Consider the following 12,888-nt stretch of genomic DNA (forward strand, 5'->3'; position numbering starts at 1 on the left):
CCATGTTTTTTTCACATGTGTGATAGTGACTGATGGATGGTATGTAAATCATACGGCCATCTGTAAACTGAGCCAGTTGTCACCAGCTCTCCCCAGATCTCAAGAATCTCAAAAAATATCTTTAGAAAATAGAAATGTGTAGAATTGGTCACATATTTAGTAGGAGGACTGTTAGTTGACCACTAATGTATCTGAATGATAGGAAACCAAGGGTTGCAGATACATAGAGGTGGGGACGTAGGTAGAAAAGAACAGAACTGATCTTTCTGGATTTCTTCTAAACCCAGGGTTGTCAGGCCTGGATGCTAAAGCCAGCGGCCGCCTAGGCACGAGAGCCATGGTGTATTACATGTCCACGACCATCATTGCCGCTGTGCTGGGGGTCATCCTGGTATTGGCCATCCACCCCGGCAATCCCAAACTCAAGAAGCAGCTGGGGCCCGGGAAGAAAAACGACGAGGTGTCTAGCCTGGATGCCTTCCTGGATCTCATTAGAAATCTCTTCCCGGAGAACCTGGTGCAAGCCTGTTTCCAGCAGGTAACCCAAGCCCTCCAGTGTCATCCCTGTCCAATCTCCCACCTAATCTGTGATAGCGTAGAGACAGCTTTAAATCCGAATAGCAATTTTCCTAGTATTTATTTATCTCTGCCAGGCCCAAGTGTTGTGCAAAGTGCTCTGGGGAAGGGTTCTAGGCTTGGAGTCAGATGGCTTGATTTCCAGAATCACTGTGGCCTGCCCCTTAATGTCTTGTCACTCTGAGACTCATTTTTTCCTGTTTCCCGTTTGTTCCTGTCTCCGAGTTACACATAAGCACATTTTTACCAGTCTCATTCACAACCCTCTAAACTGCCTAATGGTTCTCAATTCTGTCTCAAAGCTCTATGCAGTCCATAAAGAAAAAAGATGCTGATTTCGTGGGGCCTACAAAATGAGAATCTATAATCCATCCTCAAGATGACACAGGGCACTGAATATAATTTTTTTTGTTGTTTTGTTTTTTTTTGAGACAGGGTTTCTCTGTGTAGTTTTGGTGCCTGTCCTGCAACTCACTCTGTAGCCCAGGCTGGCCTCGAACTCACAGAGATCTGCCTGGCTCTGCCTCCTGAGTGCTGGGATTAAAGGCGTGTGCCATCACTGCCCGGCTTGAATATAATTTTTTTAATTGTGAAAACAGCATGAATCCATAAACCTAGCCCTGGGGAGGCAGAGACAGGAGGATCCCTGGGGTTTTCTGACCAGATAGTGTAGCTGAATCTGCAAATTCCTGGTTCACTGGGAGAACCTGTCTCAAAACACAAGAGGGAGAAAGACCAAGGTAGGCACTGATGTCAACCATTGGCCTCCATATGCACTTTCACACACATGTGCACACATGCACGCACGCACGCATGTACACACGTATGCACTCACAACACATGCACACACAAGCTTATAACTTTTAAAAATAGATAATTCTGCTAAGTGAAACCACTGAGTCACCAGCCAAGGCTCCACTCACAACCTTGTTTTCTTCCCACAGGGCCAGCTTAGGTTGACACACACCTCAGTCCCCATTAGCTCATGAAAAGACTAAACTTGAGCCCATGTGTCTCCTTCAGCCCTTCTCAGGGAACCACTGAAGAATGAAGTTATGAGACAGGCAGCTTAGCAGAAAAATCTGGATTTCCAGCCCTCAGAGTGCAGTGACAACTCCCACTGAGCCCACATCATACCAGGCTGGGATGGGTTTTTCTGATTCTCAAATTATTTTTATAAAGAAATGATGAATATTTAAAATGAGAGATATACTCATCACCTTGATTTGATAGTTATTAGTGTCTGCATGTATGGAAACATCACACACACACATATATGTATTCATGTATGGAAATATTCCATTATACACCATAAATATGTATAATTAAGTCAATATGGACTTAAGTTAAAGAACACCATTCTAGACAGGGAAAGTAGGATGTAGAGTGACTAGAAGCTGGAGAAAAGAATCGTACTGAGGTTCCCTGTTTGTCTGCTTGCTAGACTCACCTAGAAGGATGAAGTTGCTTGCTTTGGAGTGGTAAATATAAGTGGCTACTTTAGCAGGAATCTTAGAGAGTCTTATTAATAAAATCAAACCCGGGGCCAGTTATTGGGGTGAAATGCTGGATGGTCAGAGAGACAGAACAAGCCACAGCTAACCTCACCTGGTCAACTTCTCAGCTGGTCTTGTTTCCTCAGACTGGAAGCCTCTGTGTCCTCATATCCGAATGGCTCTCAGCTGAACTGTGCTGCTAGAAGCCTGAAAGCTTAACCAGCCAAATGCTGCTAGTTTCTGGTCCTCACACCTTATATACCTTTCTGCTTTCTACCACCACTCCCTGGGATTAAAGGCTCGCTTTTTGGGATTAAAGGCGTGTGTCACCATGCCTGGCCGTTTCCAATGTGGCCTTGAACTCACAGAGATCCAGAGGGATTTCTACCTCTGGAGTGCTAGGATTAAAGGTGTGAGTGCCACCATTTTCTAGCCTTTGTATCTAGTGGCTGTTCTGTCTCTGACCCCAGATAAGTTTATTAGGGTGCACAATATTTTGGGGAACACAATACCACCATAGGCTGCCGAGTCTATTTTGAACATTTCAAAATGTGTGTTTTGGACCTATAGATCCTGGGAAATTAGCTAAGAAAAAACAGATGGGAGGGCATGAGATATCCAACAGAACTAATCTACTTCCCGTGCCTGGTCACATCTCAGATACCTTCATTTCAGCCTGGAAAACAAGACCAAAAGCCCCAGGACTCAGTTACTGCTCTGATCTTGTTGGACTCAGCTTCTGTAGTGTTGGCCATAATCACATTTGGGGTCTTCCCAAAGGGTGCTGTCTGGACCCTAGGGGATAGAAGACTATATCAGGACCTTTTCTTTCCCTGCCTGACCCTACCTCTTCCTATGACAACTTAGCTTTGGTTCTCCCAGCTAAGACCAGGATCAAGATCCCTTTGAGTTGGGGCAGTATGAGGAACAGTAGTGTACAGTCTTCTACCTTGCCGTGAGAATGCGTGTAGATCTTCACCCTGACCCCAAGGGCCTTGACCAGAGGGTACCATTCTTACCGAGTAACACAGCATTGACAGAGATGGAGGAGGAAGGGGTGTTACGAGAGTCCTTTCTGGGTCCCTGTGGCCTGGCAGGGAGTGTTTTAAAATTGCCTGTCTTGGGTGAAGGGGGATTCCTGGACAGAATTAGAAACAGACGTAAAGAGAAAGTAGAACTGTTCCTAGATTGGAGGCAGCCTTCGGTCATTCCGGCTTGCTTCAGTCAGACCCTGTATGTGTGAAAGCAAGGCGGCCTCCTACCTGTTGTTTAGGGCTGGCTGAGAGGACATACGCTTCCACATGTTTCCTGTAACCTGGGTAGGCAGGCAGCACTCAGCTCAAGCAGTTACTGGTGGGTTCAGGTCAAATTCACACTCTTATTCTAAGAAAGATGGAGTCAGGGAAATGGCTGGTTTTCTGTTGAAAAATAACCAGTGTGACAGCAATGGGTATAGACAAAACTGTAAGATGCGACCTGAAGGTGGGAGGCCGGTAGGGAGGAAGGCGTGTAGGTGAAGTAGGAGACATTTGTGAGTTTTCAGGTAAGGGATGCCGGTAAGTTAACTCAGGTACTACAGCAGGTATTTAGATGGTCCAACTGCAACAGGCTCTGTGAGACCTCGGACAGAGACCTGACCGATGTGCCAGTGTGCCTGTCTCGTCAGCTGCAACTGGAACCCCTTCCTGTGCTGTTTCGAAGCTAGATTTTGGAGTCAAACATGATTCATGTTGAAGCTGGCTCCACTGACTAAGTAAAAATCAGGCCTCAGGTTAGTTACAGGACATGCTAGATACAAAGCCGTTAACTCCCAGCCTCCTACCGGATCCTGGCTGTCACCATTTACCTGGGGCCACGATAATCACTTCAGATTAATCCAAGCTTTGGCTTCTTCACCCATCTCGGGATGAGTCACCACCTTTGTTGGCTAGAGTCTGGCAGCTGCATCCAGAAGTGTCCCTGCTGGTCACCTCTGTGGTCTCTCTTCATGCTGCTGTTGACCAGAGCCTGGGCCACCCTCTCCTTGTGTCGCCAGTCTCGGGCCTCCTCTTCCCCTGCACAAGTCCATGTGGCCAGGTTAACATGGAAGGCACATGCCTCTGCCTACAGAAGCCCGCCCATCCTTCCCTCCTGCTCTCATCATCTCTGTTCTGCATGGCTAACTGTCAAACCCAGCCACAGAAGGATCAAGTCCTCCTAACTTAGCATATGGTACAGGCGGTGGGAAGAACTCAATGCTGGTCAGGCCATCTGAGTTCAAGTGTCAGCTTCGCCAATACCTATGACGTCTGAGAAGGCAGTTGACTTCTCCAGGCATCCTCTTCTGTATCTATTCAAGGTTCAGCCATCTGTCACCTTCGATGTGCCAGCACCGACATTCTAGGATTTTGAATGATTTCTATTTTAATGCCCTCGAAAGTGTTTTTTTTTTTTTTTTTTTTTGAGGCTAAGATGTGAATTTTTGCATGCAGGATGCCTGACACCTTTAAAATTAGAACCACTTCCACGGATGTCGAGGAATAGTCTGAGTGATGCTTGGGGATTATTAGGCAAGGCTTAGCTGGCTCCGCTACCTGAAAGAAGAGGATGATTTCCCACCTTATATATGAGTCACACAATCCTGGAAAGATGGCTATTGGCAGTTGTCACCCTTGATGTCCAGGTGGAGGTTCCAGCAGAGCCTGGTTTGAGAAGGACCCAAGGCCTAGGACAGGTTTCTGGTGATGTTGTACAGCAGAAGGAACAGGGTCTCACAGTTTGGAAGAGCACCAAAGTTGGACACATGACGTCATCCCCCAAACACAGGGGTGTTGTCATTGGGAGGGAAAAACAGACACATATCCCCCAGCTTCAGCAACTGTACTGCTTAGGGAGTAAATGAATTTCCTCAGTTTCGTAATGATCTTGTCAGTAGGACAGTTGCATCCTATTGCATATGCAATGAGACAACACTCTGTTGAGCATAAACATAAACTAATTCCCATTTTTATGAGCCTTGTTTTGGCTTTTCATAGTTGTAGTTAACATCCTAAAATATATGGTTGGCTAGGTTGTTGTTGACCTTTTAGACCACACCTCACCTTTATGCTTTTTCCACCCTGCTCCACTAGATTCAGACAGTGACAAAGAAAGTCCTGGTGCCACCTCAGGCCGAGGAGGCCAATACAACCAAGGCGGTCCTCTCCATGCTGAATGAGACCATGAACGAGGCCCCTGAAGAAACCAAGATCGTTATAAAGAAGGGCCTGGAGTTCAAAGACGGGATGAATGTCTTAGGTAGGCAAACTGGTTGGTGGTGCCCATCACCTCTATTCCTGACAGCGGCCAGCTTCTCCCAGGTAGCTGCCTTGTTCCTTCAGTTCTCATTCTCCCTAGCTTTCCTCTCGAAAACCCAGTAACTGCGGTCCTCTAGGTGGCGCAGGAGGCTCTCTCTGGGGAACGATATGAGGGTCACTGAGACTGAGAGCTGAACCATGAAGGAAGAGGAACAGAAGGATAGGCAGAGGGAGAACCCAGAGGGACATGGCAGCCAGTAATCAGGGATGGGAAAAGAGGAAGCAGTTGACATTTGTCAGGCACATTCCTTGACTATGTCTAGTGTGGTCAAGTCACCGTATCGAACTAACCGTTTTAGGAAGTGAGATATCCTTATCTATTATTTATTAATCATTTTTTTATGTCACTCTGCAGGAGCACCTTGCTGGTTGCCCCATCCAAGCTTTCAGTCTATAACAAATGCAGAGCTACCAGTATTGGCCAGCATTAGATTGGGGAACAAAAGGATATTGTAGAGCATCAAGTTTAACTTTCTAGGATTTCAGGGACCTCTCTCCTCAAGTGTGGTGCCTTCTCCCTACTCCATCCGAAGGTTCTCTTCAGCTGGACAGATGTGGGCTTAGGGATCACTGGTTGTCTACCCCTGGGCAAGTTGATCCACTTCTCTGAGCCTCAGCAGGAAAGTTGAAATGGGATTGGCATGGGTTTCGTAGACCGACCGTTGTAACGATGAAATGATGCTGTGCATATAAAGCACACTAGCACATGCCCTGAGTTCTGTCCAGACAAGCTCTGATCATTATTAAAAGCAAATGAAGAACCGAGGAGGAACTCAACCAGAAAACATCTCAGGAAGTGCGGGGGTGAGGTTTCCCTCATGGCATTCACTCCACATTTGCCCAGTGTTACTACCCACCCAACCACTGTAAGGCTTCAGGGTGGGCCCACACACCTCAAATTCCACCACTCACTAATATTATGATGTCAAGACAATGGGACATTTATCCATAAGATGGAAAGAATTGGAAAACTATGAATTTGTAAGCAAGATCTTGCAAACAAGGTTTCTAAGGACTCAGGTGAGAACTGTTTAGAGGGATGAGTTCAGTGGTCCTGTCCTTTTGTTATCTCAGAGATCAAATGCCCTTGTCTCCTTGGACTGCTATCAGATAAACTTGAATCTTAGGTCAATAACGAATAACAGTAATTTAGTGTAAGTATGTCTCAAGTGCCTGGGCTATTCTAAAACTAAGGAAAAAAAAGTTCATATGTATCTGGAATTCAGAATGTGATTGGGAGTCCTGTTTGATGGATTATTCTGTGCTTGGTGGTCTTTCTCCATGGATGTTCATACTGTAGAGAGGAGAGGCAGAGAAACAGGCAGCCCTGTGACTGCAGGGCTGAAGTGGATCTTTTGTGTTTGGCCTGCAAGAAAGCAGGTTGGATAAGTGAGGGTGAGGGAGGAGATAAGCTGAGTGAGTTGCCAGGCAACCAGCAATCAGTAAACACAGCTGACAGTCATTGAGAGGCCAGAGGTGGTTGGAGGAAGAAGGAGGCAGTGTGAGAGTCCCTCTGAGAAGGAGGCTTTGTAGCTATCCCTGCAGCCTCTCTCTCCACTGTAGAGATAGCTACTGTCCTTTCAGGGCCCCTACTGGTGGATCATAACTTTTGATCCCACCTCCTTGACCCTTCCTTGACAAAGTAACCCCTCCTCTCCAAAAGGTTAAAGATATAACAGGCTGATACTTAGGAGTGAACCATTCAGACAATCCTAGTCTTTTCCAGAGTCTTGATGGATTCTAGAAAGTCACATGCCCTTTGGCTGTGCTGGGGAGTTTCAAAACACTGGCAACTCGCTCAACCCCAACGACCAAGTCTAAGAGGGCTTTGTTCAAATGAAACACCCCTGTTCCAGTGAGCAATTTCAATTAGGCAATGTTTACCCAGGGAAATGGCAGGCTGAATCTTGCATTCCATCCAAGTACACAGCCAGGCACTGTGAAGCCAAGGGAAGTTAGATTGTTGAGAAACTTCCCATTTGCCAATCACAGCTAAAATAAGGTTCTTTCCATGGCCTTGCAAGGGCAGAGTTGGTGGCTTTGTTTTTTGTTTTGTTTTTCTGTATTTCTTCTCTTTGATTTTTGGAAAGTCCCAAGGACTGAGCATTGTAGTACAGGAAGATACAGCCCAGGCTCTGTCTTCTACTTCTTCAAGGACATTTTTCTCCCAAGAAACCTAGAGAGCTATAGTGCATGGTACAGCACACCTATGATTCCAGTACTTAGAAGGCTGAGACAGGAGGATGATTAGTTGAAGACCAACTTGAGTACCAATCAAGACTGGTCTCAAAAATCAGCCAAGCAAATGAACTCCCAAACCAGTTCTTGGTCCTTAACTCCAATTGCTTAAACCAGTGTCAACTGCTCCTTTAAAAATCTTTTTTTGTTTGGTTTTGTTTTTTATAAACTCATAGATATTCAAGTGTCTGTTGTCTCTGAGGGGAGCCTTCATTCTAATTCTTTTGGACCTTAAGACCTTGGACATTATCAAATAGTATTCACTAAGTAATAACTGGACTTCTCAGCCTGAGTATTCACCGATGGACTCTCTGTCATCATACTCAATAAACTGTCCTCCATGGTTTGAGAGAAGGGTGGAGGAAGAGCTGGGACCCAATTTTCCATATTACTATAAAATTAGTTCCTTCTACCCTGTATCCAGTCTTCGTTGAGCCCCATCTTCCTTGGGTCAATAACTCAATTGTGAAGTCACTAATCAATCCCTCTGGTCAAGAGCTAAGGAGGGGGGAGATATTAAATTCCAAATATTAGCAATCTCAATACAAGGGCTTCATTATTTTCACTAAAAGAGATGGGCTCCTACCAAGTGCAGTTAATTAGGTTGATGAATGTTTGGTGTAGAGAAGAAGGGTGACTTCTTTGGGGGATGAGAAAAAAGAGGCAAATAGGGGCTCAGAGAAAAGGAATTTATGTCTAAGACAATCAAATTATAATGCTGTGATATAAGCCGAAATTTCGGCGTAACTGGATATAATAAGGAAAGACTGGAAATTAGCCTTGCTAAACTGGGGCAGGGTACAGTAGGGAAGAGGCTGGAGAGGGATTAGAAGATGGCCAGTACTTCAGAGTAAGTCAAATGGACAAACAGTGTTCCAGAGCTGGGAGGGAGAATAACAACTGTGACTTATACTCCATGTATGAAGTCAGAGTTAGGTCACCAAGACTGGGGATGGATCAGGGTCCAGGAGCACATGTTTATTGCAGTTGAAAATCTAGACAGTCCCCAGGCAGTACTGAGAATACTGTTAACTACGCAGTTTGTCCAGTCCCTGGGCGTGTTGAGGTTGAGTGGGAAGGTGGGAGGGAATCTCTGGAGTCACCAGGCTTGGTCTTTGAGGAACTAAAGAACTAGGACAGGTCACCAGTTCCTTAGACAGGTGATGAGGCAGAAGGCCTGGGGTTGAGTGTTGGATTTGCTTCAGGATGTAGTGAAACAAAGCTGCCATCAAGAGGGTGGAGAGTGAGCTCCTCAAATCCTTCCTGCCTTGGGTTAGGATTGACCCTGGAGGCTGATGTGTGATTGAACTAGGATGTCAAGGAAAGAGAGAAGATGGCTGAGAAGATAGGTATTGGCAAAATCTAACAACTAATTCTACTCTCTGGCTTTATTATCCTGAAAAAGATTAATAAAAGAGAGCATGACAAGTTGGGTTTTAGAAGGGTGATTAGTTGGGGTTTCCTAGCTAGTTTGGATTTCTTGTTGTTTCCTGTTTCCTTATCTTCTCGATTCCACGTTTGCTGTGTAGCTGGAGGGGAGTCCCAGGATGACATGTACCCGCCGTGTGTTATCTCAGGACAACACCAGAAGGGTCTAGACATTTCTCCAGCAAGGGCTTTATGGACTAGATGGTCTCTGCTGCTCCAATAGTGGCTGCAAAGTTTGCGTGACCATCCCTGAGTCCCGCCAGGTTCCTCTCTGCTAATCTGTGTGGTAATGGGAGCTGTTCACACATGATTTGCTAAGTGAGGAGGAAGAGCAGGCAGGACCTTTCATTTTGGAATGAAACTGAATTCATTTTCTTCAAGGAATTCACACCTGAACTGCTTAGAGTTTAGACTGCACACGTGAGAAATGTCAAGAAAAGCAGTAATAAAGGATGGGGGTGTGGCTTTTAGTGTGGAATGTAACGGTTTCTTTCTTCTAATTCCTAATTTATTCGTGGGTGGCTGGCAAGCAGAATTGGTCCAGTACCTCAGTCACGCTGAAGAATGAGGGAAAAGGAGCACACACTCACTTGGTCACTTGTCCTGAGTAATGTTCCTCGTCCACAGGTCTGATAGGGTTCTTCATCGCTTTCGGTATTGCCATGGGGAAGATGGGCGAGCAGGCCAAGCTGATGGTGGAGTTCTTCAACATCCTGAATGAGATCGTAATGAAGCTAGTGATCATGATCATGTGGTAAGCCCACTTAGTCTGACATCATCGGAATGGTGCCAAAGCAAGCCTGGGGGTCCCCAGAGGACAGTGGAGTCCTCCCAGTATGAAAAGAGTGGGTGTGGACCAGAACGGGAGGGGAAAGGGGTGGAAATTCTCTTCCTATCTCTCTGGCTTCCCTTTCCTCCCACAGTGGTGGTCATTGGGCCAAATCTGATGTGTCACCACTCTATTTGTCCTTTGATTTGAGAATGGGTTTTATTGTTTTACATGTTCATCCCAGCTCAGGCTGCTATAACAAAGTGCTATATACTAAGTGACTTGTGCATCCCAGATATTTCTCCCAGTTCAGAAAATGGGAAGTCTCAAATCAAGGTGTCTGTGTGGTCAACTTCTAACACATTCATCTGAGTTGTGAAAGAAACAACTCGGGGGGGGGGGAGGGAAAGAGCATCCCACGTCTCTTTCCTAGAGCATTGTTTCAGTCTGTTTCTGCTGCTATAACAGCATACCACAGGCTGTGTAAAATTACAAAGGAATTTTCTTTTTTAAACCACAGGTAGGGAGACTAGGAAGTACAGAATCAGTCATTAGCATATTTGGTATCTGGTGATGGGCTGATCCTTGTAGATGATTCTTTATGTGTGCCCTCACATGGTGGGAGGGATGAACAGGCTTCACCAAGGCTCTTCTATTAAAACACTAACTCCTTTAAGAGGGCTCTCCTCCACGTGGTACATCTCCTAAACCTCTGTTCTGAGGTTATGACTCAACATGAGGAATTTGGGGGATGGAACTGTTCAAACTTCAGTAGACACCAGTCTCATTTCTTAGGGTATCGTCTAGTTGCCTCTAAAGGCCCCACTTCTACATGCCCAGTATTAGGATTTAAACATTTAAATGGGGGGAGGCAATATATTCAGTTCATTGAAATGTCTAAGAAAATAACATAAAATGAAGAAAAGGAAAATCAACAGGATAATAATGTCCCACAAGACGAGAATGAAAAGAAGTTTGCATTACCTCCACAGAACCAATACAGTGATGTGTTTGTGGTTGGTTCTCATTAAAACTTCAGGAATGAGAGGCCAACCGGAGGCTTTGAGGTTTAGTTCAATAAGATAACCAAAATATTAGTTCTGGCACGTTTACCTCATCACCTCATTGAACTTTTAAAATAGAAAGGGATAAAGGGATGCTGGTAAAATACAGTGTTCCCGTCAGTAATGGTGCTGGGTTTTCAGCTCCTCAGGTGATGCTAAATGTTTGAGTATTTATTTTGTGTAAGACTCAAGCTAGCTTGGGAATACTGTGTCCTTTAGGTCCAGCTGAGTCTTCTGCTGGCTTGGTGGGTAACGACACATAAAGCAGCACCAGCCTCTTGCTTGAATAGTAGTTCGTGTCCTTGCTGCCTAGAATTTCCAGCAATGTGCCCATCCCTGCAGTAAAGACACTGTTGGTATGAGTTACATGTCTTCCTTCCTTCACACCCCTGTCATTTCCACAGAGTCCTTGGAGGAAGTGAGGTTCTTCAAGGAAAGCTGATGAAGCATTGGAACAGGGGATGGGGACTAGGAAGTTCCCCACTTGGCAAAACCTTCACCCCTAAAGGTTTAGCACTTTGTCCCTGAGTTTAAAGAGGGCTGTAAGTCAGGCCTGCAGAAGGTTCCTTACGGGCTTCTACTACCTCGTACAGGAAGGCAGACAGGTGTTTATGATAAGAGGTCCATTCCTATCATTCTATAGATGCCTCATCAACATCACCATTTGATAACACAAAGCCTGTGGGAGGGTTCAGGGTAACATAGACTAGCACTGCTAGCTGACCCCTCAAAGCAGAAATCATCACTGTCTTAGGGTTTCTGTGGCTACAACGAAACATCATGACCAAAGAGCAAGTTGGGAAGGAAAGGGTTTACTAGGCTTACACCTCAGCATCACTGTTCATCACTGAAGGAAGTCAGGACAAGAACTCAAACAGGGCAGGATCCCAGAAGCAGGAGCTGATGCAGATCCCAGGGTGGGGAGCTTCTTACTGGCTTGCTTCCCATGACTTGCTCAGCCCACCTTCTTATAGAACCCAGGACCACCCACCCAGGGACAGCACCATCCACCATGGGCTGAGCCCTCCCTCATTGATCACTAATTGAGAAAATGTCTTACAGCTGGACCTCATGGAGGCATTTCCTCAGCTGAGGCTCTTTCCTCTCTGATGACTCTAGCTTGTGTCAAGTTGACACACAAAACCAGCCAGTACAATCAAATACTTTATGTAGTAGTACAAATAGTAAAAAGCAAAATCTAGCATTGTGAAAATAATATAATTTGCAATGTTAGTTTCATTTTTTTTAAATTATTTTGAGATACAATCTCTTGCAGCTGAAGCTAGCTAAAACTTGCTGTATAGCCAAGGAAAATTTTGACTTGAACCTCCCTCTGAATACTGGTATGCACCTCCCTGTCTGGCTTAAAAATTATGATCATTAAAATGTAAATTGGAATGATTTTTATCTTGTCATGTGTTCAAGTTCAATTATATTATTAAATTAACTCATTTATTAAAGAAATTATTATCATTAAGTCATATTTGAGATTTACCAGTTTTTTTCAATATGCTTAGTATTAATCTGTTAACTTTCCATGTTCACACTTTTTCATTCAAACAATACCTAACAAAATAGATACTTTTTCCAGATGATAACACCTAGCAAAAGTTTGTTAAGTTGCCTAGTGTCGCAAAGCTGAATTGCCCCACAGTCTCTAACTCAGTTTCTTTTCGAGTTTGAAGTAGATGAAATTTAGGAGCTTCTGGCTACAAGCTATGTGACTTTAAGCAAGTTAGAACCATTTAAATCCTAATATTCTGATTGGTAAAAGAAAATAATTGTAAAAACCGTGTCACGAAGTTGCTTTGAGAATTAGGTGAAATGGTGACCCCAGTCACTGAAACTGTTCTGTGCTCAAAAGGACCACAGCATTTCTGTGACTAGGCCTGTGGTTATTCTGTTGTGACCATTCTCACCATCAATCCAACCCTTATCTCCTGCATTTCTGTGTATATTAATCCTTCAAGAAGTCTGAAAAC

At 44.8% G+C, this 12,888-nt stretch overlaps 1 protein-coding gene across 3 annotated transcripts in view; it reads left to right on the top strand.

Moving 5' to 3' along the window:
- Slc1a2 (solute carrier family 1 member 2) overlaps nucleotides 1-12,888 on the top strand; it is a 132,984-nt gene that overhangs the window by 80,779 nt on the left and 39,317 nt on the right. For all 3 annotated transcript variants that reach the window (XM_052723612.1, XM_052723615.1, XM_052723613.1), the window contains 3 exons: nucleotides 288-538; nucleotides 5,183-5,348; nucleotides 9,701-9,827. In XM_052723612.1, coding sequence (XP_052579572.1) covers nucleotides 288-538; nucleotides 5,183-5,348; nucleotides 9,701-9,827 — 544 coding nt within the window. The remainder of the gene's footprint in view (nucleotides 1-287; nucleotides 539-5,182; nucleotides 5,349-9,700; nucleotides 9,828-12,888) is intronic.

This window comes from Peromyscus californicus, unplaced genomic scaffold (assembly GCF_007827085.1).
Source record: "Peromyscus californicus insignis strain IS unplaced genomic scaffold, ASM782708v3 Scaffold_7__1_contigs__length_154581171, whole genome shotgun sequence".
Classification (NCBI taxonomy): Eukaryota; Metazoa; Chordata; class Mammalia; order Rodentia; family Cricetidae; genus Peromyscus; species Peromyscus californicus.